Source organism: Gadus chalcogrammus, chromosome 13 (genome assembly GCF_026213295.1).
Source record: "Gadus chalcogrammus isolate NIFS_2021 chromosome 13, NIFS_Gcha_1.0, whole genome shotgun sequence".
NCBI classification, from domain to species: Eukaryota; Metazoa; Chordata; class Actinopteri; order Gadiformes; family Gadidae; genus Gadus; species Gadus chalcogrammus.
Window position 1 is genome coordinate 13,921,093 of NC_079424.1, and position 25,591 is coordinate 13,946,683.

Here is a 25,591-nt window from a genome sequence, read left to right on the forward strand (position 1 = left end):
TTTAAGAAAACAATGTTTTGATCAAGGTTACTTGGTTACTTTCAGAACAAAAACCTTTTCCTCATCCTGTGGCTCATAATTTTTATAGGCACCAATTATTTTGTGAAGCAATTACTAGTGATGCGGAGAACATTGTTTAATATTAGACATATTTCAAGTAAAAAATCTATTTCCTTTTCTAATAAGACTCGTAATCTTATCAGTTAACCTTAGAGAATAAGTAATTTTGACGTGACTAGTAACTTTTCCAGTTCACTAGAGTGAGTCAGGTTGACTCGGAATAACAATTTTAGCACTGTGTTATCTAGTGATAATGAATAGAATAGAGTTGTTTTAAAATGTCCTCCAGTCAAAACTGTAAATATGACCTGTTGGCTTAAAAAAAACGTGAAACTTCTTCATATATAAGAACACGTTCATAATGATGGTAACAGTATTACATTAAAGTGATAGATCAGCAGGCCTGTAATGATTATTAAAACATTCTGTCTCCTGAAGGAGGAGCCGTTTCAGCTGGCGCCTGGTCCCTAAACAAAGTTCAACCACACTGTGTCACTCTGGATTTGCTTCATTACCATAACCCCGGTGGCGAAGCAAAGCCGCCATCCATCACGCTGCTGCCACGTCTGCCCATTAAGGGCGACAATGCTACACTTCTCGCTTATTAATTGCTAACATTTCCTTTTCCCCCTGTTCCTCTGACCCAGCTACAAAGCAGGTCCTCCTGATTCAACGCTAATTGTTTAATTCTCCATCTTATCAGGGGCGAGGGACAGGGAGGGGGTGGGGAGGGGGGATGCTGAAGCGCCATTGATCCAGAAGGGCCGTTCTCCTCTGCAGATGCTACTCTACAGTCCCTATCCTTGGCAAGAGTGAGCCGGTGTTGTGAGAGACGTTGTACCCAGAAACTAGAAACAAATGGATTGCGGGTTCAATCATTGGCAGGATTATTGCAGCCGTTACCGCTTGCCTTGTCCAACATTAGTCCCACGAGAAGTAGGAAAGGTCTCTCCTCGGAAAGTTCACTGTGAATGTCAGTAACAGCAAGGGGAAGCTGTAGTAATGAATGGCGATGGTGCCAATGTACAGTACAGAGGAATGCCCTTGAGGAAGCCAAAAGGGATGGTTGTAAAAGCATGTTACTGCAGTAGGGGGTTACAGTTGAGCATGTGTCAGGTAGTTGTCTTTGGTTTGTGGACAGTATACTGGCATAACAGTTAGGATGCTAAAAGATAAAGGCAATTTTAAAAGCATTTTTCACATGCAAATTTGAATTTGTAATAAATTGGGATATTATGGAGGGTGGTTGGTTTCAGTGCCATGTGCCACTTATTTAAATCCTACCTCTGAAACTGAGCCCTCAATAGGTGTTTCTAAAAGTAGATTTTTTCTCCCATTGGGAAGTGCATTGAGAGATGTATTCAGGCTTAAGGGATGGGCTTCTACTACATTGTCAGATATATGCAGGCTTTAGGGATGGGTTTCCTCTCTGGGAACGACATTATTCGGTGCACGCCTTAGGGATTCAGAAAACCAATTCAGCAAGACTATTTGATGCCCTTTTCAACTTAGTAGCTGAGCAATAAACTTAAAGGTCAAATATTATACCACCAGGTGTGAGTGTGATTAGCCGTTACAAGCTGTTTTGAAAATCGGCCTCTTCTGACATCACAAGTGGGCATGTCCACCTAGATCTATGACAGATAGATGAGTCACATCTGGCGGTATAATCTGTCCCCTTTAACTTAAAAAAATCCATCCATAACTTCTTTACGATAGAAGGACCACATCGACCAGTGATATAAAAAGACCATTAAAAAAGTACAGTTTTCATAATAAATGTGATACAATTAATCAAGCTGTGACCCGGCTTTCAATATGGAAGTGCCGGTTGCCTGACACTGCCCTAACCTTCCCAAACAATATAAAAGTGTCCTTCTGAAATGAATGCAATCCACTGGAATAATGTATAATTGTAATGCCTGAAACCACTTTAAGATTAACTATACTCGCGGCAGTTCAATGTAATCTTATTCTCCGTCTTTATGACAGTGAAAGGGACAGTTTTAATCCTCGATGCCTTGCTCAGCACCAATACTCATTGTCCCTGAGAGTTCTGCTGCCCCAGCACTTCTCCGAGGCACAGACTGTGCTACTTTTCGGCGGCAGAGTGAAAAACTTCAGAGGAGGGAAAAAGGAAAAAAGACAAATATAAATTTTCATCACATCCTTGGCATATCATGCTCCATTACCCCCGATGATGGGCCATGCAGGATTGTCAATGAAACCAGTGTGATAGGGACGTAAAGAGAGCCTTTCAAGGAACCGATGCAGCCCTCACTAATGGAACAGAGGCAGAGAACAATGAGTTATGATTTGGACGGATAAAATATGCAAGGGAGTGCAAAATTGATGCTGTGTAGACCACAAAGTGCACACAAAGTACTAAAGCACACAGACAGTTTTCATCCATGAATACCCCACCCAACTCTGCTGTGTTGTATGTTATACATTTGGACTGTCACAACTTTCAAAAAGCAACATAAAAACATTTATTTTTATATGTTTTTCTTTCAATGGACCTCTCGTGTGACAATGGGGCTTCAGCCTTGCATTTTGAACGGCGTAACACTATTGGGATAAATGTTTTTTATCTATTGGGAAACAAGTCAAGAGCCGGCGTGGAGTCCACAATGGATTCCACAATGGCACATAGAACGAGTTTTGTTCCAAGGTGTTGAGTTGAGAGTTAGTCATTCTCTCAAAAAGCCCCTTCACATCTCACCACTTAAGTGGCCACACGTGGCAAATATTCAATGTAATTCTCCTGCTTGAATATATCGGTGAACAGAAAGACCATACATGCTACAGGTTGTCCGACTCACTGTTTAATGAATACCCAGCATTCCAACGTTGTCGCGTGGCATGCATATTCCATTCCCTTGTTGATGTCGGGGTTTATTCAAAGCTAGAACCTGCATTGCTTCACACTGGTGGGTGGGTGTGTAGTGTGTTTGCCTTTGACAGACCGGCTTCAGATTAACATGTGTCCTTGCCTTACTCAGCAGGGCTAACCAACTGGCATAATCACGAAAGTGGAATTTTCTCTTTTCAATCCCCAGGGACTGTTGCTGCATGTGTCTTAGAACCCAATATCTCACCCCGACTGGCTCCGTTGTCACCGGCCCTTGTATACACTCTTTGATGCATCGGAGTGGAACAAAGCATCTCCGTAGTTGTATTGCAGTTTATTTGAGCATTTGAATGCAAGTCACTCCTTTTTGGCTGGGTAAACCTTATATGTACAGATCATGTTGGAGGAACAATACATATCCAATGGCTGCAGCTCTTTAGATCCTCTCAAATCTCAGTTTTACCATTTACCCTCATGGTCACCTGGTTTTAAAGTGGTTTGTCATTCATTAATTGTTCATTGTCATTTTTGTATTGAAGCACTAAAATACAAGGGTAGAAGGCTGTGAAAGGCTTGCCTCCCAGTGCACATGCTTTACCGATCCCGTTTAAAGCTTTTCCTAAATGTAAAAGTGATAGGACCAAACTGTGCTCGAGGGAGGGCGTTTCAGATCATGACGAGCAAAGTGCCTCTGCCCACCTAAAAACATAATGGCCATGCCCAAAGAATGTTTAGCAATCTGTCAACTCTGATTGGCTGTTTTTTTAGCAACGTAAAGCAGCGGCTATATGTGTAAATTGATAACTTCCTAGCCGAGGTCAGACGGATATTCATTGAGAAAACGTGAATATCTGCAGGATCTCAAGAGGTTAGTGAAATTGTTTGAAAATAATACAATTATGCTTCATAACTGATATTATAATCAATGATCTCAATATCTTAATCTTTTTTAAGTATTCATGTATGTATAGCAATGTTTGTAACAGATTAGGAATTTTGATGAATCTTTTAAGAAAAGTCGATTGAACACATTCTCTCATGTACGATATACGTTGTATGAGACCATATCTATATCGATATCAAAATTACAGGGAAACTCCACTTTTCTTTGACTTCCCTGCTACCACCAGATGGACACAGAGGTTGAATTTATTTAACTTTGAACACATCCGTTCCTGCCCGTGCTTGTGAAGAGGAATTATTGAGCCAAATTGATTGCTTTGGGTTTCAGTGTTTTTGTTGGTGCACCATGTCCAATGCAATCTTTTTCATGTGATGCCTATCAGAGCACAATCAGGGAGAGCTCCTTAAAACAGACAAAGGAACATGTTGTGAAAATGAAAAGAAAGACCACACAGTTTTTCCCTTTATTAATGAGGACATACCAGAAAATGGAAAAAGTGATAAGACACAAGGCTGAATGATTGAACTGGCCGATTGATTTCTTCCAAGCCCCCCAAGGATTTGGACTTAATATGATGCACACAGGGAAAGAAAAAGTAAGTGAGTAATTAAAGCCTCTAAACACCAATTAACAGTTTAAATACTCCCTCAGCTGTGTTGTTTGGCTGGCTGCTTCTTCCAAGTGTTTTAAACAACACTTAAACAGAGTGCGGAATGCACAGCTTGATACGATGAAACCTATCTATTGAAGGTCTGTTTCTTAATCCAAAGTAAACATCGAAATTAAATATAGCTTATTTTCTGTTATTAATATTGCTTTGCAACAAAATATCCTCCTTATGTATTCTTCTGTTAAGAAAACACATGAGTATGATACTTAATAATGCTTAGCTCAGGAGGTAGAGCAGTTGTCTTGTAACCGAACGGTTGCTAGTTCGTTCCCCAGCTCCTCCTAGCTGAGTGTTGATGTGTCCCTGAGCAAGACACTTAACCCTAACTGCTCCTGACAATCAAGCCTGTCGCCTTGCATGGTTGACTCTGCCGTCGGTGTGTCAATGTGTGTATTAAACGATGAAAGTCGCTTTGGATAAAAGCGTCTGCTAAATGCCCTAAATGTAATTGTAATTGTGGTGCGTCAACCAGATCATAAAGCAGTGTACATTCTGTTATTCCAGAACAATGTTATGTTTGTGTGTGCGCAGGTGCATAGTTACATGTCTGTGTGATGCAGAGTGGGACTTCATATCTGTCATTTAGTTCCTGGAAAACAGAACAACGAGATATTCTTTGTGCTGCTTGAGGTTTGCATCAGAACAGTCACCCAGCACCCTTGGGATGGCCATGCTGCACACGTGATTCGTAAAGATTGTGTTGTTTTGTTCATGTTGCTACACATTACCTGACAGATGGGCATCTGACCATTATCTGATTGGTCATCGCACAGAAATCAAACACACACACACACAAGAGCATGATAGCATGCTGTTAAATGATCCATCATTGAGTAGTTCCTTCAGTCTGCCGTTCAAAATTCAGAAGGCAGTAGAATGCAGATTTAGATTCCTGAACCTTTAGAGTTTTATGGCTAACAGCTAGTCCTATGGTCTGGGCGGCAGTACTCATCTATGTATAACGAGGTCTGGTTCAGCAGAATCGGTCAGAGAGGCTCTGCTCGGAGCATGTCATCCCTATTGTCTGACAAAAAGAGTAGACGGCGAACTGTGAAACCATCCCTCCACGTGTCTGGTCTGGCAGTCACAGACCGAACAAGGAACAAGAAGCCCTCCTTCTGAATCCCCACTCAAGCCTTTCATTCCCTCGCTGTGTTTTAAACAGTTTAGAATGACCAGATCTTAACCATCCTGAACACACTGTGCACACAATGAACATCGTTTCTTCAATGGTGCCTTTCATGTAGAAGATCTCTGAGCAGAACACACCCGTAAATTAGTTTCATTTAATTTTCAAGCGATAATTCACCCATTGAAAAACATAACAGGCTTTTCCTAATAGGACTGTATTACTTGATCTTAGTGAATGAGGCACTTCATAATCTTGTTCTTCTCCATTGGTGAGGGTGTTTTAGTTTCCAACTTTTTGGACTTTTTAATTTGTTCCTCATGCTGGAATCTCTTGCCCTAAGGAGGAAAATATTTCACTGTGACGTCCCTACCACACAGACGTGAATTCAGGGTGAGCAGAAGGCCCGACAAATCCTGCAGCTCCTGTACTTAATACGAGAGAAGGAGGTACACCTGTCAGTTCAAAAGAGAGGGAACCGGTGAATATCATTGGAATAAATGAATGAATAAAGAAAGAAAGAAGGAAATGCATAATATACCTCTGTAGTTATGCATATGAGCATATTTATTCATTTATTATTATTATGTATTTGTTTATATCTTTGTTACACCTGTTGTTCACCATTCCGGAAAGCCCGTAGGCTCCGGCGTCGAAGCAGCGTGAGGCACGGGGTCTAACGATCAACGGGGGGCCCAGACTCTGAGAGCGGAGACTCAGCATAGAGGATGTGAATGTCGGATTGGAAGCAAGACCGTGTAGCCAATCAGCGGTGAACTCTCGTCTGCTTGTGTAGTGTTTGGGATTCTAGCTACAACCTTCAAGGCACCACACCTTTTGGGTGAACTCTAGATCCGTCCTCACTGATTATTTACCTCTCCACGCTTGTCTCTGTTCCGCTGCTGATTTCGTTCTCATCGACACTCTGCTTGGCGACGTTAAAGTGTATGGGTGTTACTCACGGGAACACAGTATTTTGATACGTTGTATCTCTGACGATATCACCTTTAGGTATTAGATAAGCATCTGTACTTTACTGGAGTGGCCTTTCATTCCATTTCTAAACTGAAAGAAAATAATGCTCTATATGTCTATTTACATATTGACAAACTCTAGCGTATGTGACAAGTTAATGGAGGGGCAGAGGATCTCTTGATGATCCACAATTCATTCAGTTGTGATTTTGTCTGCAAACTGCCTGCATTTTCTGCTAATACACAAGATATACAAGATCTAAAACATAATTGCCATTACATTTTCTTTGGTGCTACTGCTGTGCGTCAAATATGTTTACCCTTGTGAGATGGATTGATGGTGTGATGTCTTCGTAAAAAATCGGACGTGAGAAGGCAGAAAGCTGCATTTCCAGTCTGATTTGCTCCTCTCAATCAAACCAGATCGCATGCAATTATCTAAATGACCATAATCTAAAAACAATCATTGTGATCACAGTATATCTTCCTCTCTTTGGAGTGTACCTCCATTTCTTTGGAGTGTTAGATGGAGACAAAGGGCATCCTGTCTGCCGTCATCCTCTGGGAGCCGGCTGTAGCTTCACACTCCAAATCAACATCAGGACCCCATATAGGAGCCCATCATCAGTGCCAGCTCAGCAGCACATCAACGCCTCTTCTGGGCCAACAGTCGACCACCAACATCCTCTCATGGAAGAATTCTTTGTCCTCGGGACCCAGAGTAAAGTGTGATAAAAAGTAAACCTGATCCAACCTGTCATGGACAGCATCATTGATTTAATTAATTGCAATTTCCTAACAATTCTAATAAAAATGTAGAAAAGTATTTCCTTTGTTGCAAAGCATTGTGTCTTTAGAGGCACCCGAAAATCGTGTCAACATTTTTTTCATTCACAAAATAAGTCACATTTGTCTAGTTATGAAGGAAGGAAGTTAAGTCTTGGGATTTTTTTTTATTATCTTTCAGATTATTTGCGACAAATATGCAACCCTTTCAAACCTGCACCACTAATAGGCCTACACACAGGAGGTCAAACACAGTTGATGATCCTACCTTAGAAAATGAGTGGTGCTGAAGGTAGGATTAAAGAGCTATTATCTAAGAAATGGCATGAAAACAATGAAAACTAATTGGCAAATTCTTGCTCTCCTCCACTCTTTTCTGCTCTCTTTACAACTCTAAAATCTTAACTACAGCACCTCAAACTTTCCATCCATCCAACTATTCAAATCAATACAGAAAGGCAACTAGCTGCCCATGACACCTCTTTTACCTAGTTAAAGGATTGCACCATGGTTAGGTGCTCACGCCAAACCAGTATTCCTAAAACCAATAATTTATGCCCGGGTGTCGAGAATCACCCCTGGGCCAAGAGTCAGCTCTTCTTGGCGTTATTCCTGCAAGCACGGCTTTGTTGTGCAGAGAAAGATAGGGGTGACCCTCTCTCTCTCTGCCCAATGTTAAAACCCACAACATTAACATCCCTTTTTTGGAAGGGCTAGTGTAGCTTTCCTGGTGGAAAGTCCATGGCTTTGGAGGACTCAAAAGGGAGTCTCTTGAGGAGAGAAGCTGGATGTGAAGAAAATAGAGTGTGTCAGAGATGCTGCTGCAGTGCTGGGAAAAGGACAGGGGAGGCACAGTGTGTTACAGTCCTGATTGTTTGATTTAGGGGTGCACATGCACAGCTCTGCTGGCATTGTATATATGTAAAACAGTGCAGCATCTGGTCCTTACGATTTCTTTCTCTATTTAATCGTCCCTGTTTTCTTCCCTTTCGTCACTTGCCTCTTTTCGCTGGCATGCACATCTTTTTTTGTCAATTTCCACACACTGATTTACTGCTTTCTCTCCCTGTCCCTTCCCCCTTTCTCCCTCTCTCTTTCCCGGTAGTTATGGAGACATGGTTCCGAAGACAATCGCGGGGAAGATATTTGGCTCCATCTGTTCGCTGAGTGGGGTGCTGGTAATCGCCCTGCCTGTTCCTGTCATCGTCTCCAACTTTAGTCGCATCTATCACCAGAACCAGAGAGCAGACAAGCGCCGTGCTCAGAAGGTACAGGTGAACACCTTTAGCCGTCCGACGCCGCGGAGGAACAGGAAGACTTCTCTCTGTGCCCGTTTGTTTCACGGTGCAGCCACAGCGTCTGAGCATATTTGCTAATGTTTGTGAGATATGTGTGTGTGTGTGTGTGCGTGTGTGTGTTTCTGTGTGTGTTATGCAGGCCAGTGAATGTGTTTGTGTGTGTGTGTTGGAGTGTCTGCGTCTGTGTGTGTGTGTGTGTGTGTGTGTGTGTGTGTGTGTGTGTGTGTGTGTGTGTGTGTGTGTGTGTGTGTGTGTGTGTGTGTGTGTGTGTGTGTGTGTGTGTGTGTGTGTGTGTAAGTCTGTCTGTGTGTGTGTGTGTGTGTGTGTGTGTGTGTGTGTGTGTGTGTGTGTGTGTGTGTGTGTGTGTGTGTGTGTGTGTGTGTCTGTGTGTCTGTGTGTCTGTGTGTGGTGTGTGTGTGTGTGTGTGTGTCGGTGTTATGCAGGCCAGTGAGTGTGTGTGTCTGTGTGTGTGTGTGTGTGTGTGTGTGTGTGTGTGTGTGTGTGTGTGTGTGTGTGTGTGTGTGTGTGTGTGTGTGTGTGTGTGTGTGTGTGTGTGTGTGTGTGTGTGTGTGCGTGTGTGTGTGTGTGTGTGGCGACTGTGAATTGGGCATGCGTTAAACTTATATATTTCTTTACAAACCCATCAGTTTCTGCCTGCTTTATTTTGCAGTAAGATCACCAGCATAGCTTCACATGACCTGAGGCGGCCTGCCGTCTGAGGAGACTAAACGGGAGGTGGAAGTTGTTAGAGCGAGGAGCTTGGTCAGGGGTCAGCACCCAGAGATTGGCCCGCTTTATATATTCTGACATTATTAGACTAATGACGGCAGGTTTAAAAGAGTACTTAATGGTGTGCTCCCCCACTTCCTATTCATGAGAGGTAAAAAAAGACAGGATGAATGGATGCACCTGACCCCCAAAGGAAAAGTAGTCGTGTGTCACCTCAGCATAGAGCATCATTACCCTTGAAACCCTCATTATACCGTGTCCACTTCCTAAACTTATTTACACACAGACAAACACACACCTGCAGTAGTTAACTTGGACGTGCTAGTGCTTGACCTTTCTCCTGGGGAGCTGAGAGCAGCCATTAGACAGAGCTACTGATTGGTGGAGGAGATATGTGGCTGGCTTAGTCCTGACGTTGCCCTCAAGGTTTAAAGCAGTGTAACACTTGTTTAATTTCAAAGGCAGGCCTGTTTACTTGTTTACATGGCAGGTTTTTGATGTGTTCAAATTCAGCATCGAGAGTAAACTTCCCTAAAGACGTAGTCCAATTAGGGTGACAGTGTACTCAAATATCTACCTCAAATTGTTATTTATATATATATTTATAGGGGCTCGTACTCGCTATTTGGAAGGGAACGAGGCAATTTGACCTGATTACAACTATCTGATCTGAACGTAGGCATGAACATTTACAAATTATATGTTTTAGTGGATTCAGGTTTTATTTCTAACATTATTCTATAAACAGACATTTAGATGTATAGTCTGTCGTTATAATTGATTTACCTCGGGTGTACTGTGGAGTGGGTACGACTGTTTTTAATAGCAGGCTAGCATTGCCCGTTGACTTGCGCTAGCCTAGCACGAGCGAACTCTGCAACTAGAAGGACTGAATGAAATGTGTTTAAAACTGTCTCCAGTTATATAGAATACCAATGCTCACTTCGGAATCAGGCCCTATGTCCAAAATTCCGAACTACCCCTTTAACGCCTCACAAAAATATCACATCTGTTTGTGTGTATATGTGTGTTTGTGTTTACGTGTGTGTGTGTGTGTGTGTGTGTGTGTGTGTGTGTGTGTGTGTGTGTGTGTGTGTGTGTGTGTGTGTGTGTGTGTGTGTGTGTGTGTGTGTGTGTGTGTGTGTGTGTGTGTGTGTGTGTGTGCGTGTGAGTGTGAAGACCACGGTTGGCTTCACTTGGTGGCTTGTGGAGAGAGAAAAGCATCCTTCCAGGAAACCAAAAGAAAACGGTGGCTCTTTCTGGTGCTATTTCAGCGACACTGATGTGCAGTCTATTTGTCGGCGCTGCGGAGAGTGGTGTTGAGGCCCTGGACGGGATAAGGTCACGCCGGTAATGGGGCCGGGTCAAGTGGAGAAACACGGAGAGAGACGGGGAAATGGACCGGGGGAAAACCAAAGGCACGGGGGGAAGAGAAAGGGATGAGAGACGAGAGAGGGGAGGAAAGAGAGCGAGAGCATGGGGAACATATTGAAAGGTAGAGGGACGGGCAGTGGCTAAAATATGGGGGAGTATGAGTGAAAGAGGGGGGGAGGCATAGCGGACGCTGACGGATTGGGGGGCGGGGGGGGCGGGGGGGAGGGAGACAAAGAAATTGAAATTGAGGTGAAAGAGGAAATGAAAAGGTAGGTCGGAAAGAGGAAAGCGATCTGGGGTTGGCTCGGTGGCTGCGTGGTGTCGCGGCCTCCGAAGCCGTCAGCGGCCGGATGGACGGCGAGCCGGAGTAATGTGTACGCCACGCCGCTCGGCCGTGTCCCAGCGAGGCCGGGTCGCGACGCCACGGCGGTGGAATGATACAAAAGGGCTGTTTGTGTGGGAGGAACACTGGGTTGAGAAACTAGTAAAACTCTAATGTACCTTTGGGGCAATGAATTACAAAGATGCCCTCTGTTTGTCCTGAGGAATGGTTTCTGTTTTGGAAACAGTAGAGGCTACAATTGTGGGTGTCCTTAAAGTATCCAATCCACAGTACTTAAGAAAGGAGCGTGTCCTTGGGGCAGTGAAACCCTTTTCTGGGGTTTGGATTATGAGAATTGAAACAGCAATATCCTGAGTCTACATATTTTTTCAGATTAGCTTGTTTTTATGATGATGATTAAATATTATTCACATTATTATTTTATGTCACTGTGGTGGTAGTAGTATTTGAGGTTGTAGTCCTCATTACATACAAACTTCAGGATTATTAGATGCATAACCAGCCATTCTTTACATTAGCCTCTTAGCCTTAGATTGCATGTTGGAGGTTCCTCACAACTTCTCACATTCTTTACTCCGACATTTAAATGTTTTGTAGTCGTCGTTGTAACTGATATATATTTAATTCATTCATTTACAATATATTGATTATTACATTGTTGTTTTTTAAATGAATGAATGAATGTATTTGACTATTACTTTTACCAATATTATCTATCAATCCAGCTATCCACCCATCTCTCTATCTATCTACTTGCACTCCCATATGTGAACACTGTACGATGAAGTATTGATTACTATTAATAACCACCTACCTCTGTCTTTCTACCTCTTGTCCGTACGTCTCAACGTCTGCGTGTCTGTCTCCCGCCACCGCCCACTCCCTCCCCCTCTGAACCCGGTCTCCTTCCCCCCTGCTCTGCTAACAGAAAGCTCGGCTGGCCAGGATACGCATCGCCAAGACGGGCAGCACCAACGCCTTCCTGCAGAGCAAGCGCAGCGGTCTGCTGGACGAGCTGCTGGAGCTCACGGTGAGAGACCCCCCCGCTCCTCTTTCATGGGACTCTGGTGCTTTCAGGATTACAACTACACACAAGGGAAAACAAAGGCAACATCATAATACAGACATGATATAAGACAGAAGAAAAATCTATATTTAGATATATGTGTCAAAATTGATGGTCCACAACTAGATGTAGGGTAATCGAAGAATAATGCGTGACACAGGGGCTATGAATCCCTGGAGGTGGAGTAGAGGAGGGTTAGCCACCATAGAGTACATTCTTCATTAGTGACCGCACAGCCCAATATCCTGCTTAGAACATGTCCACTGTTACATTATAAGGGTTTTGACTCCCATTTTGTGGCCATTCTGTCTCAAGATGTTAACTTTTAGCTTGCACTATTTGCTGGCTTCTTGGAAACACAATTAGTCTGACTAATGACCTGGAGCGCAATCAGTTCGAACATGAAATCATATAGAAAGAAAACGTCAACTTGCTGCTCAGGTATCTTTTTAAGGACTAATCAACGGAAAAAAATTCTAACCTTGGTCCCGTCTGAGTCCAGCCAGCCAGACTACTTTTTGATGGGAGTCTTCCCAAACCAAATAAATGCTGCACATATATTTACAGACATGCAATCTTCTTGTTGCTAAGATATTTGCTGATTATTTCTTTCAATCATATCTAGCTACTGCATCTGCAAATTTCTGATGCATCAGCAGATGTGAGGAGGCCCATGCTAGAGTAGAAACATAACTTCCGGGATTGCATGGCGATTTTTTGCCATGCAATTGAATACACACTTTCCATAATATCCAAACCTCCTTCCTTGCATCCCATTCTATGGAAGATGTGTGTCTTCGTAAACTCTTAGGCTACATTCAGTCTCTGGCGTAACACAGTAGGATTGCAACAGATTGTAGGATCATTGATGGTTGGATCCAAATGCACTGACGTCCAAGCATAACTCATATGTGATATTGTAGTTTCGCTTTTTGTGTTTTTAAAATAACACATTTATTTTACCAAAGTAATTTGCTTCATAAATTATGAGGAAAGAAATTTCAGTTGATGGGATCCTACAGCAGATAGCTCAGAGTCAGACAGGTGAAGATACGCACTGTGAATTTCCTTTTTAAAATGATATATATATTTTATTATACAGTGTTACTGATAACCGCCGGGTTTTCAGAATATCATCCACCGGTGGGAAAATACCCACACGGTAAGAACACTAATGTTGAGAATTAACAGGGTTATAAAGCTCACAGGATGCTGGCAAGCTGATGTGAGGTTGAGGAAATGTTTCACATTAGTTTATAGAGCGGTGATGACCCTCTAGCCGCGCTATTATATTTCAACTACGTCAAAGCAATGCAGTTATTGAAAGTGCATCAACACCCCTCTAGGCAATCAGAATTTAGTGTTCACCCAGTCAATGGTTGGAATGTAAATATTCATAATGGATGATATAGCCATTGCAATATATTTTGGGGGTCGGTAAATTAGAGTTTATACGATAGTGGTGTTAAATATGTTCTGACCAGCAAGGGTAAAAGTTGTTACGTTCTAGAAGGTCAAGAGAGGCGGTCAATCTTACCCTCTGTATTAGGCTGGACCGACAGGTGATGATGGAAGAGTAAACCTTATTCTGTGCTTTATCAGCACAGATTGCTCTAACCCTTGGCATGCTTTTCTTTTTTGGCCTCCATTTAAAGACTTGTCTAAAGATGCCCGGCCTTTCAGCATCCTGATAGCTCATCTAGGGACTGACCTTTTGCCCTCACTGTCATCCCTACTGGAGGTGTTCAGCTTTGGTTTAGGATTTTGGGATCCTGTTTGCAAAAACTGTAAAAAAAATAATAAAAAAAAATGCATAATGAAGAACGGACAAGGAAAGTATTTCTCTTGAAGTAATAATCCAGCCTAAAACACTTTCACATTGTTAAAAACTTCAATTAGTGATGTACAACGGTCCGAATTCACCGTTTTATTTCACCTTGGAGTGGCTAAGCTCAATTTCTCTAGAGGACACCACATCAAGCTAAGACATGGCTGCAGTAGTTATAGTAGGGTTTAATAGGAGAGTATGTCTTAAAATTACTGGAGCATCAAACATTAGTATAAGATATTAATTTCATTCCCATATCACAAAAACCCAAGGGTTGTGTCTCAATCACTGCTTATGAGAAATCCATAATTTAGTAAGAGGACACACATTTTATTGCAGGCCCATTAGCCCTGTAAATCAAGAATTCACTTTGGCCTTGCAGGCTCGCGGCTTGGACTGCATAATGTTGTTGAAGTACGGCCTTGTTCGAGGAGGAATGGGCCTGCCGGTCAGTGTTTCCCAAGCTGATTGGTCTGTTCTGGCAGCCGGGTGCCCAGACATGGCCGAGGCATTTGGGACTTGCAGTTTTTCGCCTGAAAGCAAGGCGTAGTGGAACAGCCCTGAAAGAACTGCAGTTGGGTGTTAATATGCACTTCTAGCTAAGCTAGAGTTAGCGTTGCCAGGCTAGCTCTCCCAGCTGAGTCACAAGCTGTTTAATATTCTGGCCGTTTGATCGCCCATGTGGCTTGTGTAGAATATCATACTGCCATATGTCTAGCTAACTTTAATACTTTAAACACAACTTTAACTTCATTCCTGATATATATATATATATATATATATATATATATATATATATATATATATATATATATATATTGTTATTATATATTTGATTCATTAATAAATGTGACCTCCTGATGTTGAGAGCAGGTATTGAAAGTCCTTCTGGTTCAAGTAGGAAGATAAATGCTGACCGTGGGAAGCCTGACACGACAGCCAGTGATGATAATGATGTCAAAGTGTTTTGGGCTGGTTCATTATTTAAGGGTATGCCATTATTTTTACTTTTCTGTAATAGATGAGGCTTGGGTCGTGCTAACACTTTCATTAATTTAGTCATACAATTTTGAAGCAAAAAAAGTTTTAATCTTGTCATTCTTCTTGTATTCTCTTCTTTGGTAGCTTGTCATCATGTCTCACTTTGTTATTATTATTAGGATGAATGAATAAATCATATTTAGCAATATCAAGTGTAGCAAATGGTAAACCACTTTGCTCCCACCACTACGTTGTTCATATAGTATATGTTTTGAAAACATGTCCTGGTTCCATACTGTTTATACAACCTTGTGTGGTTTGTATAAGGTGATATATCCATTCTCGATCCATATATAAATAAACATGCATGGCCCTCGTGCGTCAGTGGGCCTGCTTCCAGTAACTCCATCCCAAATGTGATGGAGTACAGTGGGAAATCTAATGTGTGAGGGGGTTGAGTGGTTTTTAGAATTATCATATAAATATCTATCGGTGCAAAGAAAGCTGCATGCTCTCTATCTCTCACTTTCACTTTTGCTCTCTCTCAAGCTCTGTCTCTGTCTTGCTCCCTCTCTCTCTCTCTCTCTCTCTCTCTCTCTCTCTCTCTCTCTCTCTCTCTCTCTCTCTCTCTCTCTCTCTCTCTCTCTCTCTCACTTTTTCTCTGTCTCTCTGTCTTGCTCCCTCTCTGTCTTGCTCCCTCTCTGTCTCACTCTCTCTCTCTCTCTCTCTCTCTCTCCCTCTCTTTCTTTCTCTGTCCCTCTATCACTCTCTCTCTCTCTCTCTCTCTCTCTCCTAATTTTTACTCCCTTTCTGTCTCACTTTTTCTCTGTCTCTCGCTCTCTCTTTTTGTCTTGCTCCCTCTCCATCTCACTCTCTCTCTCTCTCTCTCTCTCTCTCTCTCTCTCTCTCTCTCTCTCTCTCTCTCTCTCTCTCTCTCTCTCTCTCTCTCTCTCTCTCTCTCTCTCTCTCTCTCCTCGTTGTTGATGAGGCTGCCAGAGCCCTACCATCAAATTATGCTCCTGTCATTTGCGTCAGTCCGCCCCGTGCTATTGCTATTGAGTGGGTGTGGGAGGAGGACAGAGTTTAAACTTGAAGAAGAAGAATGTGTGTGTTGTTTCGTTACCCATGGAAAAAAAAGATAAATGTGTTTCCCTGTGCGAGTCAGGCCAATTAGGGTTGACCACAATTGTTCCTCACCGAGAGGTAATTGGACTCTTTTCATACACCTTTTCACATCTAGTAACAAACAGCGCAAAACGAATCTTCGATCATTACAGAAAAAAAATAAACTTTCAATCAAACAGAGCTGTGATTAAAATAAAAAAGTGACTCGTAAACAACTTATTTCTTTAATTAGTAGGGTACATCACAACCTGAAAAATTTGACTAAACAGGAAATGGAAAAACAACAGTCACAAATAACATTAGAATTCACCTCACAAAACAACACCAAGTAACGTTATTGATATTACTAGCTGAAGGTCAAAGTCATGAGGGCGAAATATGTGTTAGATGTACAAGAATTCATGGACCATCTTGGAAAATGTATAAAGGTGGATCTGATCACCGCTGCAGAGAATTACAGCAATCTGGTCACCTCCGCCGTAGACGCTGCCAGAACCACAACACCGCCTGTAACAGACTCCCCTCCCGCTCCGCCCAAATCACCTATAAGTGAGCTGGGGCAGAAAAGGAGAAATAAGAGCTGGACCGGGGGGGAATCTACATACAGAGGGAGGCCTTTGAAATAAAAGGAATGCACTTCTGTTTAAAGTGTTGGGTTGAGTTTCAAACCATGTGAATTTGCAAGGGAACAGATATGTGTTTGACCTTGGTTCTTTGTCAAGCTGTCAAAGAATGTATGCCAGAAAGAGTGGCGATTTACATTCTTGAAAATCAAGATCTCCCTCTGGAGAAAGTGGCCATTCTTGCTGATAAGCTCTTGCTGACCCATGTACCACGTTCACAAGGTGGTTAAATGTGGTTACCTTCACTCTTCCCTGGGCCCAGCGATAAAATCAAACAGAAAACTGATCCTATGACTCACCTAGTTCATTGCTAAGGCAGTTCGAAGGGTATTTTTCAGTTCGAGGGCCTTTTTCAGTGTCCGACGTTGAAGAAAATGAGAGAGAGGGAACTTGTGGGTTTTAAATGTGTTTACCAGTGCCAGTTCATGCCTTGGCTCTATTGGAAGGATCTCCTAGACAAGATTATTTCAAACAGTTTTGTTTCCTTGCATGATAGTGATGCTGTTAAGCAATAGGTGAACATAAGAGGTTATTAGGGAGTAACTTTAATGTGTTCCCAGCATGTCTGTTTCAAGAGCCATGTCTAAGAAAATTGCTCTAGGTGCAAGGAGAGTGGATACAAATGCATTTTCAAATGATTAGTACTAATATAAACAAGAGTTATGTCATTTGTATATAATTTTATATTAAAATAACGATTAATATAACCACGACACCCTCCCTTTACCAAAAGGTGCCAGAGGAGGAGATTGATGAAAGAAAGGTGTTACTTTGTCAAAGGTGGTGCTTTAGGGCAAGATGGGCAACTAATGCCACTTCTGACAAGGATAACTGTCCTAGTGTAACTAACATGGTCCTTACTGTCACACTGTGACAAGAGATACTAGCTCTTGTCAGGATTGGTAAGACACTTCACAGTATATTTCAAAGAGTCTTCTGGCCACAAGGTGTCCTGTTTGCCAGCTGACAGTACAGCCTAACCAAAGCTTGCCGCTTGCTTCCTTGCACCCTATACCTGCGTTCTGTGAACCTTTCAGCATTGTTTTAGTGGATTGCGTTGATAACCGTTTTAACCATCGTTTGTGGTGTCACTCATATCAGGCCCTCCCACTGAGGCCCTCCCACTTAGGGGAATAGTAATAGTTCCCAGTATTGTAAAGGTTTTTTGTGCAATTCTTGACTTTTGGACTCGCCCAAACAGTTCCAACGGATCAGGACTCTTACTGTATGTCAAAAGCCTTAAAGCAAGTGCTACAGCAGTTGGGCATCACTCATTGCCCCTGTGGTGCATGTCCCCCTGAGTCTCAAGGTGCTGTCGAGATATTTAACCAGACTCTGAAGTATGTTTTTTGAGCTTACTACCTTGAGTTTAAAAGGGATGGGGATGAAAAGGTCTCTCTCTTGCTATATGAGTCCGAGAGCTGGTTCAGGAATCTCTCGGTTTTTACCCCAAAAAACGTTTGTTTGGACATCATGCGAGAGGCCCTTTGAGTTTGCCTAGGGAACAAATGTTACAGACCGACACCTCCTCCTTTACACTGAACCTGTTGGAATATATTAGCTTTTTTTAACACAGGCTACACTGTGCCTGTGAATGAGACACACATGCGATGTGGGTGTTAAAGTCTCGGTTCTGCTCCTTGTTGAGGGGTCACCATTGTATGCTCGCTTCTCAGGCCCTTATAACATAAAGAATCAGTGTGGTAATCTTGACCATCTTATCCCCTGAATCAACTGGATCACAAAAAGAAAATGAGGATGTGCCTTGTAGATTTTCTGAAGGCCAGTGCTGTCTTGCTCCTCTCCTCCATGTGATGGAGAAGTCAGCTGTTGTCTCTCCTTCATTCTTCATACGTACATTCTGAAATGCCGGCCCGCCCTCATGCATCTTTCACAACTGAATGAAGCGGAAAAGGCTGAGATCACATGTCTCATTGATTCGTATCGCACCCTGTTCTCTGAGAGCCAAACCTACGAAATTGAGCAAGGCATTGATGTTGATGTCATGCCAATTAAACAAATTGCAGACCGCGTCAACCCAGTTTACCGTGGACTTCTGTGTGCTGAGGTTGAGTACATGTTAGCCCAGTTCAATTCTGTAGAGTCACTGTTTTTGGATGATAGACCAGACCGTTCTTTAAAGTTTCTGTACGGGTTATGGTAGACTGAGTTCAGTAACAAAACTTGACAGGTATCCTCTGCCTCGGATGGATGAGTGCGTTGATGGAGCGGTGCTACTAAATTTTGTTAAGTACGCAGATACTGGCAGATAGACATAAAGACAGATAATCAGATATCATGGTGGCCAATTATAAAAAGACAGACAATCAGACAGCATGGCGGCCAATTATACATAAAGTACAGCTACATCAACATTAGGTGTGATGCCTGTGTGTGTTGGGCTTCCAGGCTAGCCGATCCTATAGTTTCATATATCCCTCCCTGAGAATCAAAAGAAAGAGGATAGTTTTGACTCCAAACAGTGACCTAATAGCCGCCGCCGGGGCTGATGGTCAACACGGAAATGTCAGGGTCGGGCGTCAAATGAGACCAGCAAATCAGCCTCTGACATCAAGAGACAGCCGTCCCCTGGTCTCCAAGCTAACATCACCGCTGCATCAGAAGTGCTCTCAGGTGGCAGCCTGTCATCGTGAATGGAGACATAGAGCCATAACAAGCCTGTGGGTTTTTACTTTTGGGGGTTTTGTGTGGGAAATGGTGTGTCTGGAATTCAAACAACATGTCCCAGGGGCCGGTCAACCTGCCATGTGGCGTTTGGGGAGGGGGAATGGGTTAGGGCACTAAGGTCTGTCCGACGATGGTGATATTTTGGGAGCTGTTGTCGACCAGGGACAATGTCGCATTGGCAAAAAAGGACCTCAAAGAAACGCATGCCAGTCAGATAAATAAATAAGAAATTGTAACAATTTCTCTTCCTGGTGTACACCACTTATCATTCTCTTTATTTGAGCATGAAATTGCAGTAGTCATTTGTTTCCCTTATCTGAGTCATTAATTATCACCATTATTTATCTAATTCAATATCAACATTTGAACAAGTCCTTTTCTTCCTTGAAAGGAGAAATGAAAAAAGTGTACTTCCACACTTTGATAAATAACAGCGGAGATGATTGGGCATTCCAGAACAGCCACCCAACAACAGATAACAACAGAAGCAGTACTGTGTGTAAGCTTGCCTGGTTTACTTGTATCTGTCAAAAGCAGAGCCACACTCATTGTGTGGCTGCCATGTTAAGCCAGACAGTCACTATGCATGCTGTTGGCCTCGGTGAAGTGTAGTCATTAGCACTGCAGGCAAGATAGAGGGAATGAGCATTCAGTTGAGCTGAATTCATGTTTGCAAAAAGCAATGACTTATTGGCCTGTATTTCATTTACATGCAAACAAACAAACAAGAAGAGTGAACCATGAGAGGGAAGTCAACAACAAACATGACCCAGTATTTCATGGTAACAACCTGGGAGGAGGCGTCATGCTGTCGCTCTCTGCTCGGGAGTCCTGCAGTAAAGTAGTTCTGATGGATCCAATAAGACTCGATCCAGATCTCTCTCTGTGGGAGGTCAAATATAATAAGAGTGACCTTCAGAGCAAAGGCCGGAGTAAAAGTTACCCTATGGCCATGCTGATCTGCTTCTTAACTAAACATGTGTGTGTGTGTGTGTGTGTGTGTGTGTGTGTGTGTGTGTGTGTGTGTGTGTGTGTGTGTGTGTGTGTGTGTGTGTGTGTGTGTGTGTGTGTGTGTGTGTGTGTGTGTGTGTGTGTGTGTGCGTGTGTGTGTGTGTGTGTGGCCGCCCAGGGCACAGAGGCGGATGAGCAGAAGCTGAGTAAGAGCGTGTCTCTGTTGGAGAGTCAACACTACCACCTGCTGTACTGTCTGGAGAAAACCACAGTGAGTACACGCCCACACCATTGTTCAGTTCATATCCCCTTCCCTTATGCCACACATGCTGCTCCACACGCATATGTGTGTGCAGCATGTGAATACATCCCTAAATGGGAATTATGCATTCAGACACAGTTTAGAGGATGAAACCCTAAAGATTTTTAGGGTTGAAGAAATATGTATTTTGCATGAATTTAGAAATAAGAAGATGACACGATGGTGTGCCAGGGACTTTCCCGTGTTATCAAGTCACTGTGACAACTACTCTGCTTTGCATACGTAACGTTTGTCCTTCAAGCACACAACCTTGTCAGGACAAACGCAAAATAATGTTTTTTAAATTTCTGTGTCCAAAATAGACTTGAGTCCTCAACAGAGTGAGCTACAAAATAGAGTCACACTGTCGCACTCTGTTCAAGCCACTTAGATCATGTTTCTCTTTTGGGTTGCATTACAAGTATGAGATGATATTTGCACTCTGTGTGCTGTGGGCTTCAAAGTTTAAATTAGTGGACCATTCTGTCCCCTCTTATAACAGAAATGATCAGGGTTTATGTGTTTCTGGTGTCCTGGATATCTTTATATACTTGACTTATACTGATTTTTTTCATGCTTTAAAACAGTACATGGCTATCATTCTCCGCCATGTTTATTATCAGTTGTGCAAAAAACTTTTTTTGTGAGTTACTAGGGTGAGTACCAAGAGATGGTGTTTGGTACTCACCCCACACGTAGCGTTGTTTATTAGCAAGAGCTTGTGGCACATTAACGTGCTCTTGCTCTTTTCTTGTTTGTCGGTGGTTGCAATTTTTTGAACCTGTAGAAAAACACACCTGTTTTGTCTACTAGATGTGGATGCTCGCGGCATATTTTGCACCACGTTTCAGTGCGCTCATCATTCGTTTTGGGCCACAGAACATCTTGGATCCGCTTTTCGGAAAAAACGATTTTCTTCTGCTCCAGCTCCTATTGCCTTTTCTTTGCAGGTGGCCAAACACCAAAGTAGCTGTTCAATGTATTTCAATTTTTGGACATCTCCCAGAGCAGTCTATTCCATTAAGTGGTGACAAAATACACGTGTAGTTTTGTTTTGATGACCTGACGGTTAGTTATGCAAAGGCGTGTTAGTGACAAAAGTGACGTTACTCATCCCTGATTATGGGCGAGCATTCCTACTTGTGTACCATTTATGTGCACCCCTATTTATAATAATGTTGACTAGAAAATGCATTTCAAGGATTTGTCCCTGCGAAAAACCAAAAATAGTATTTCCCTCATTTCATATTCTTTCCTCGTCAAATTCTGCAGTTAGTGAATTGGGAACATTATACATCTACTGTTTGACTTTTTCCTTGCAACTTCTGAAAGGATGTGATATGTTTGCAGAGATATTCTCTATGACTAGAGCTCTATAAGTACAAACTGATCCCAGGTCAGATGCTTCTGCTGTCTTCCGCACTGTCAGCTTTGGCCAGTCCAAGATCAGATTTAGCTCCCGTTGTGATCCAGTGATCCAGACCACATCCCTAGGTGGTCGGACATAATGCCCTGTGTGGAGAAGCAGTCTGTGCACGATGTGGGCAAAGTAACTGGCTACTAACCCCACTAATCCTATTATACTTATGCACTTGCACAACAAAATGATCAATTACTTTGTTTGTTTCATATTCTCCTCTCTCTCTCTCTCTCTCTCTCTCTCTCTCTCTCTCTCTCTCTCTCTCTCTCTCTCTCTCTCTCTCTCTCTCTCTCTCTCTCTCTCTCAGTTATCTCACTCCAACAGTTCTGGATAGTTAAGGCCAAAAACATATTGAAATAAAACAAACACTTATTTAAATAGGATTTGGAGCAAACTGGTTTATAGTAATCGTGCACTCAATAATGGTCCCTAGGAGTCACATGTGAAAGGCTACGACCTGGAGGACATTCAGCATAAGCATGTTGACCTGGTTTCTCCGAAACAGCTCACATACGTCCTATAAGAGGGCTTCTTCTCTTGGTGACTGCATCTGGTCTGTCTCTACATCATCCTCATATCTTCCCCCTCTCTCTCCCTCTCTCTTTCTTAACCTCTCTCCCCCCCAGGCCCATGAGTTTGTGGATGAGCAGGCGTTCGAGCAGAACAACCTGGAGACGGCGCTGCAGAGCTACACCTCGCCAAGCCCCTCCCCTTCCTCCAGCCACGGAGAGTCCACCTCCACCTGCTGCGGCTGCAGGGCCCGGAGGAAGAACACCGCCCTCCCGGAGCCAGACCCGGGCCCCAGCCCAGGTTCAAAGCCACCCTACCACCACCACCACCCACAGCGGGGTCCCCTACAGGAGCTCAGTGCCATTCATATACAGTGTGTGGACCCCGCGTCACACAAGACCAGGTGGGACGTGTGGAACATCAGCCTGGCTCGGGGTTGCTTTACTGTTAACATCGCTGTGACAAAGTGTTTTCCCCAAGTCACTATTCGAGATAGCTTTAACAGTACCAAACGTTGCCACTTGAGGGCACTGTTTTCATGCCTGTCTATTTTGAATTTTTTACATTTTGAATTCAACTATTTATTAATTCTTTTTTCGTTAATTATTTTTTCTCATACCAGCAGTCACGGTCTGGCCGTCATTTGGCCAATCAGAAAAAAAATATTGAAATAATTACATTTAAAATGTGAAGAGAAAATCTTTAGTTGTGGGGCAGCACCAACATATTTAGTTTGACCTTGGAACTGAGGAACCTTGGTGTTTTTTGCCTTGACTTATATTGGTTGTCTTTTACCTTTAATTCCATCCATCTATCCACTCATCCGTCTGTCTGTTCATCAAATCATCCATCCTTTGCTTCATCTCTCCATCCGTCCTTCCATCCATCCATCCATCCATCTATCCATCTGTCTGTATCCATCCCTCTATACATCCATCCCTCCATATGTCCATCTGTCTGTCCATCCATCCCTCCCTCCGTCTTCCATCCCTCCCTCCCTCCTTCTGTCTGTCCGTCCCTCCCTCCCTCTAGCCGCAGCAGTTTGAACCAGAAGGCCGAGGACGGCGGCCGGGTCAACTGCCGGCGGGGCCAGGTCACCACGGCGATCATCAGCCTCCAGACGCCCCCGGCTCTGACCCCGGAGGGAGACGGCCTCCACGGGGCCCCCCACCAGCGCCGGCCGCCCCCTCCTCCCATCCCCCCCCAGGCCCCACCCAGCATCCAAACCATGAGCAGCTCCCACATAGTGAAGGTCTCCGCCCTGTGACTCCCCCACTCGATCACTCTCCCCCAGGGGGAGGCAGAGACCAGGGGGGGTGGGGGTGAGGGTGAAGCCCAAGATATCATTAGCATTGGCTCAACAGGGTCCCGTGTCTCTGTGTGCCGTCAGCCACCAGCAGGTCGCTGTGGCGGTGGAAGAGGAAGCGGCATAGAGGAAGAAAGTATTAGGGGTGTGAACTTGTCGTATTCTGTAAGCCACAGGTAGATGTAGAATGAATATCTGGATTTTTCCACTTTTTCTTCTTCAGTTGAAACGGGAGATCTTGAGAATTTGCCATTGCCGGTGCAATCATGGTATTCCTTTAAAATGTGACAGAGAGACACATGCTGTTGCATAAAATATGCTGAAGTAGAGGGAGTGGGCATAATACACTCTAGACTGTTTATTCCTTTGACGATGGATAGACACAAAGGAATGACTTCATATGTGTTGTTTTTTAATGTCATCTTTGTCTCAACTCAACAACTTGAAAAAAAAATGCATAATGTAAGTGAGCATTTATTTTCAGTATCATATGCACAAATACGTAAACTGTATGAGTGTGCTTGTGTGTGTGTGTGTGTGTGTGTGTGTGTGTGTGTGTGTGTGTGTGTGTGTGTGTGTGTGTGTGTGTGTGTGTGTGTGTGTGTGTGTGTGTGTGTGTGTGTGTGTGGGTGTGTGGGTGTGTGTACGCACAACTTTTGTATGCGAGTGCAAACTAAACTTGACTTAACTAGACTTTTTAGAAGTATAGACTGCAGTAACAAAAACCAAACATAATAAGGCAACAGTCCACCTTTGAAATGACTGTGGAATAATAAGGATGACTTGTTCGTTAGTTGTCTTTTACGATAAGGAAGACAGGAGAGTTTGTGACCTTCCCTGGCTCACTGCAAGACAACTTTAAAGAGACTAATCTGTGAAGATTCAAGAAATGTGAAAACACAAACCATTTCATGAAGTACAATTATTAGTATTTGTTATAACTGCTTTTTGTCGTGTGCGGAGTAGTGAGTAGTTATGCCGTCTCAAATGGCCTTGTGTTTAAGGCCGTTAAAGTGAAATATGAATTTAATTTGTATTTCTTTCTTTCTTGTGTATTCAGTGATGTTGCATTTTGTTTTTCGTTCACTTTTTTGTCTTTTTTTGGATATGACAAAGCAACAAACATGGATTCAGTTTCCATGCAGTCCAATAAAAAATTAGCTTGTAACTTGTAACTAAAGAGAAAAGATGTGATTGTTTGACTGGTTACAGATTATCTGAATCACATCTGATTCTCTGTAGTGGTTTTCAAAGGTTGGGTTGTAACCCATTGGTGGACTAGATATTTCTTCAGAAGTATACGGAAATTTGTGCCACTTGCAGTATCTTTGAAATGGCACAATGGTATTTTTTATGGTTCCAGCCATCCAGACAGAAAACATCAGTTCACCATGAATACAGTGGAAGCATAATGAGTTCATTTTTGACCTGTGATGCAATTTTTTTACTTTTACATATTGAGTAAGCTATATATGAGATATGTTGATGATCTCAGTGTGTACTATATGGAACGTTTTGGAACCTCGGCCAGCAGTGGCTTGTCACAAATGATCTAGCTCCAGGAGTAGGTCATTTATTTCCTTCGGTTGATTTAGTCATTTGAGTTGTTTTCATGTTGTCTTACAGTGTGTTCATTTTAAAAATGTCAAAGTATTATTCCATCAGCTGCCG

General features: G+C 42.9%; 1 protein-coding gene across 1 annotated transcript in view; it reads left to right on the plus strand.

The window, feature by feature from the left end:
* The window catches only part of LOC130401972 (potassium voltage-gated channel subfamily D member 3-like), a 55,656-nt gene extending 31,775 nt beyond the window's left edge, over positions 1-23,881 (plus strand). Inside the window, exons 2-6 of the mRNA XM_056606027.1 lie at positions 8,483-8,645; positions 12,050-12,151; positions 20,562-20,654; positions 22,731-23,017; positions 23,647-23,881. Coding sequence (XP_056462002.1) covers positions 8,483-8,645; positions 12,050-12,151; positions 20,562-20,654; positions 22,731-23,017; positions 23,647-23,881 — 880 coding nt within the window. The remainder of the gene's footprint in view (positions 1-8,482; positions 8,646-12,049; positions 12,152-20,561; positions 20,655-22,730; positions 23,018-23,646) is intronic.
* The last annotated feature ends 1,710 nt before the right edge of the window (positions 23,882-25,591 follow it).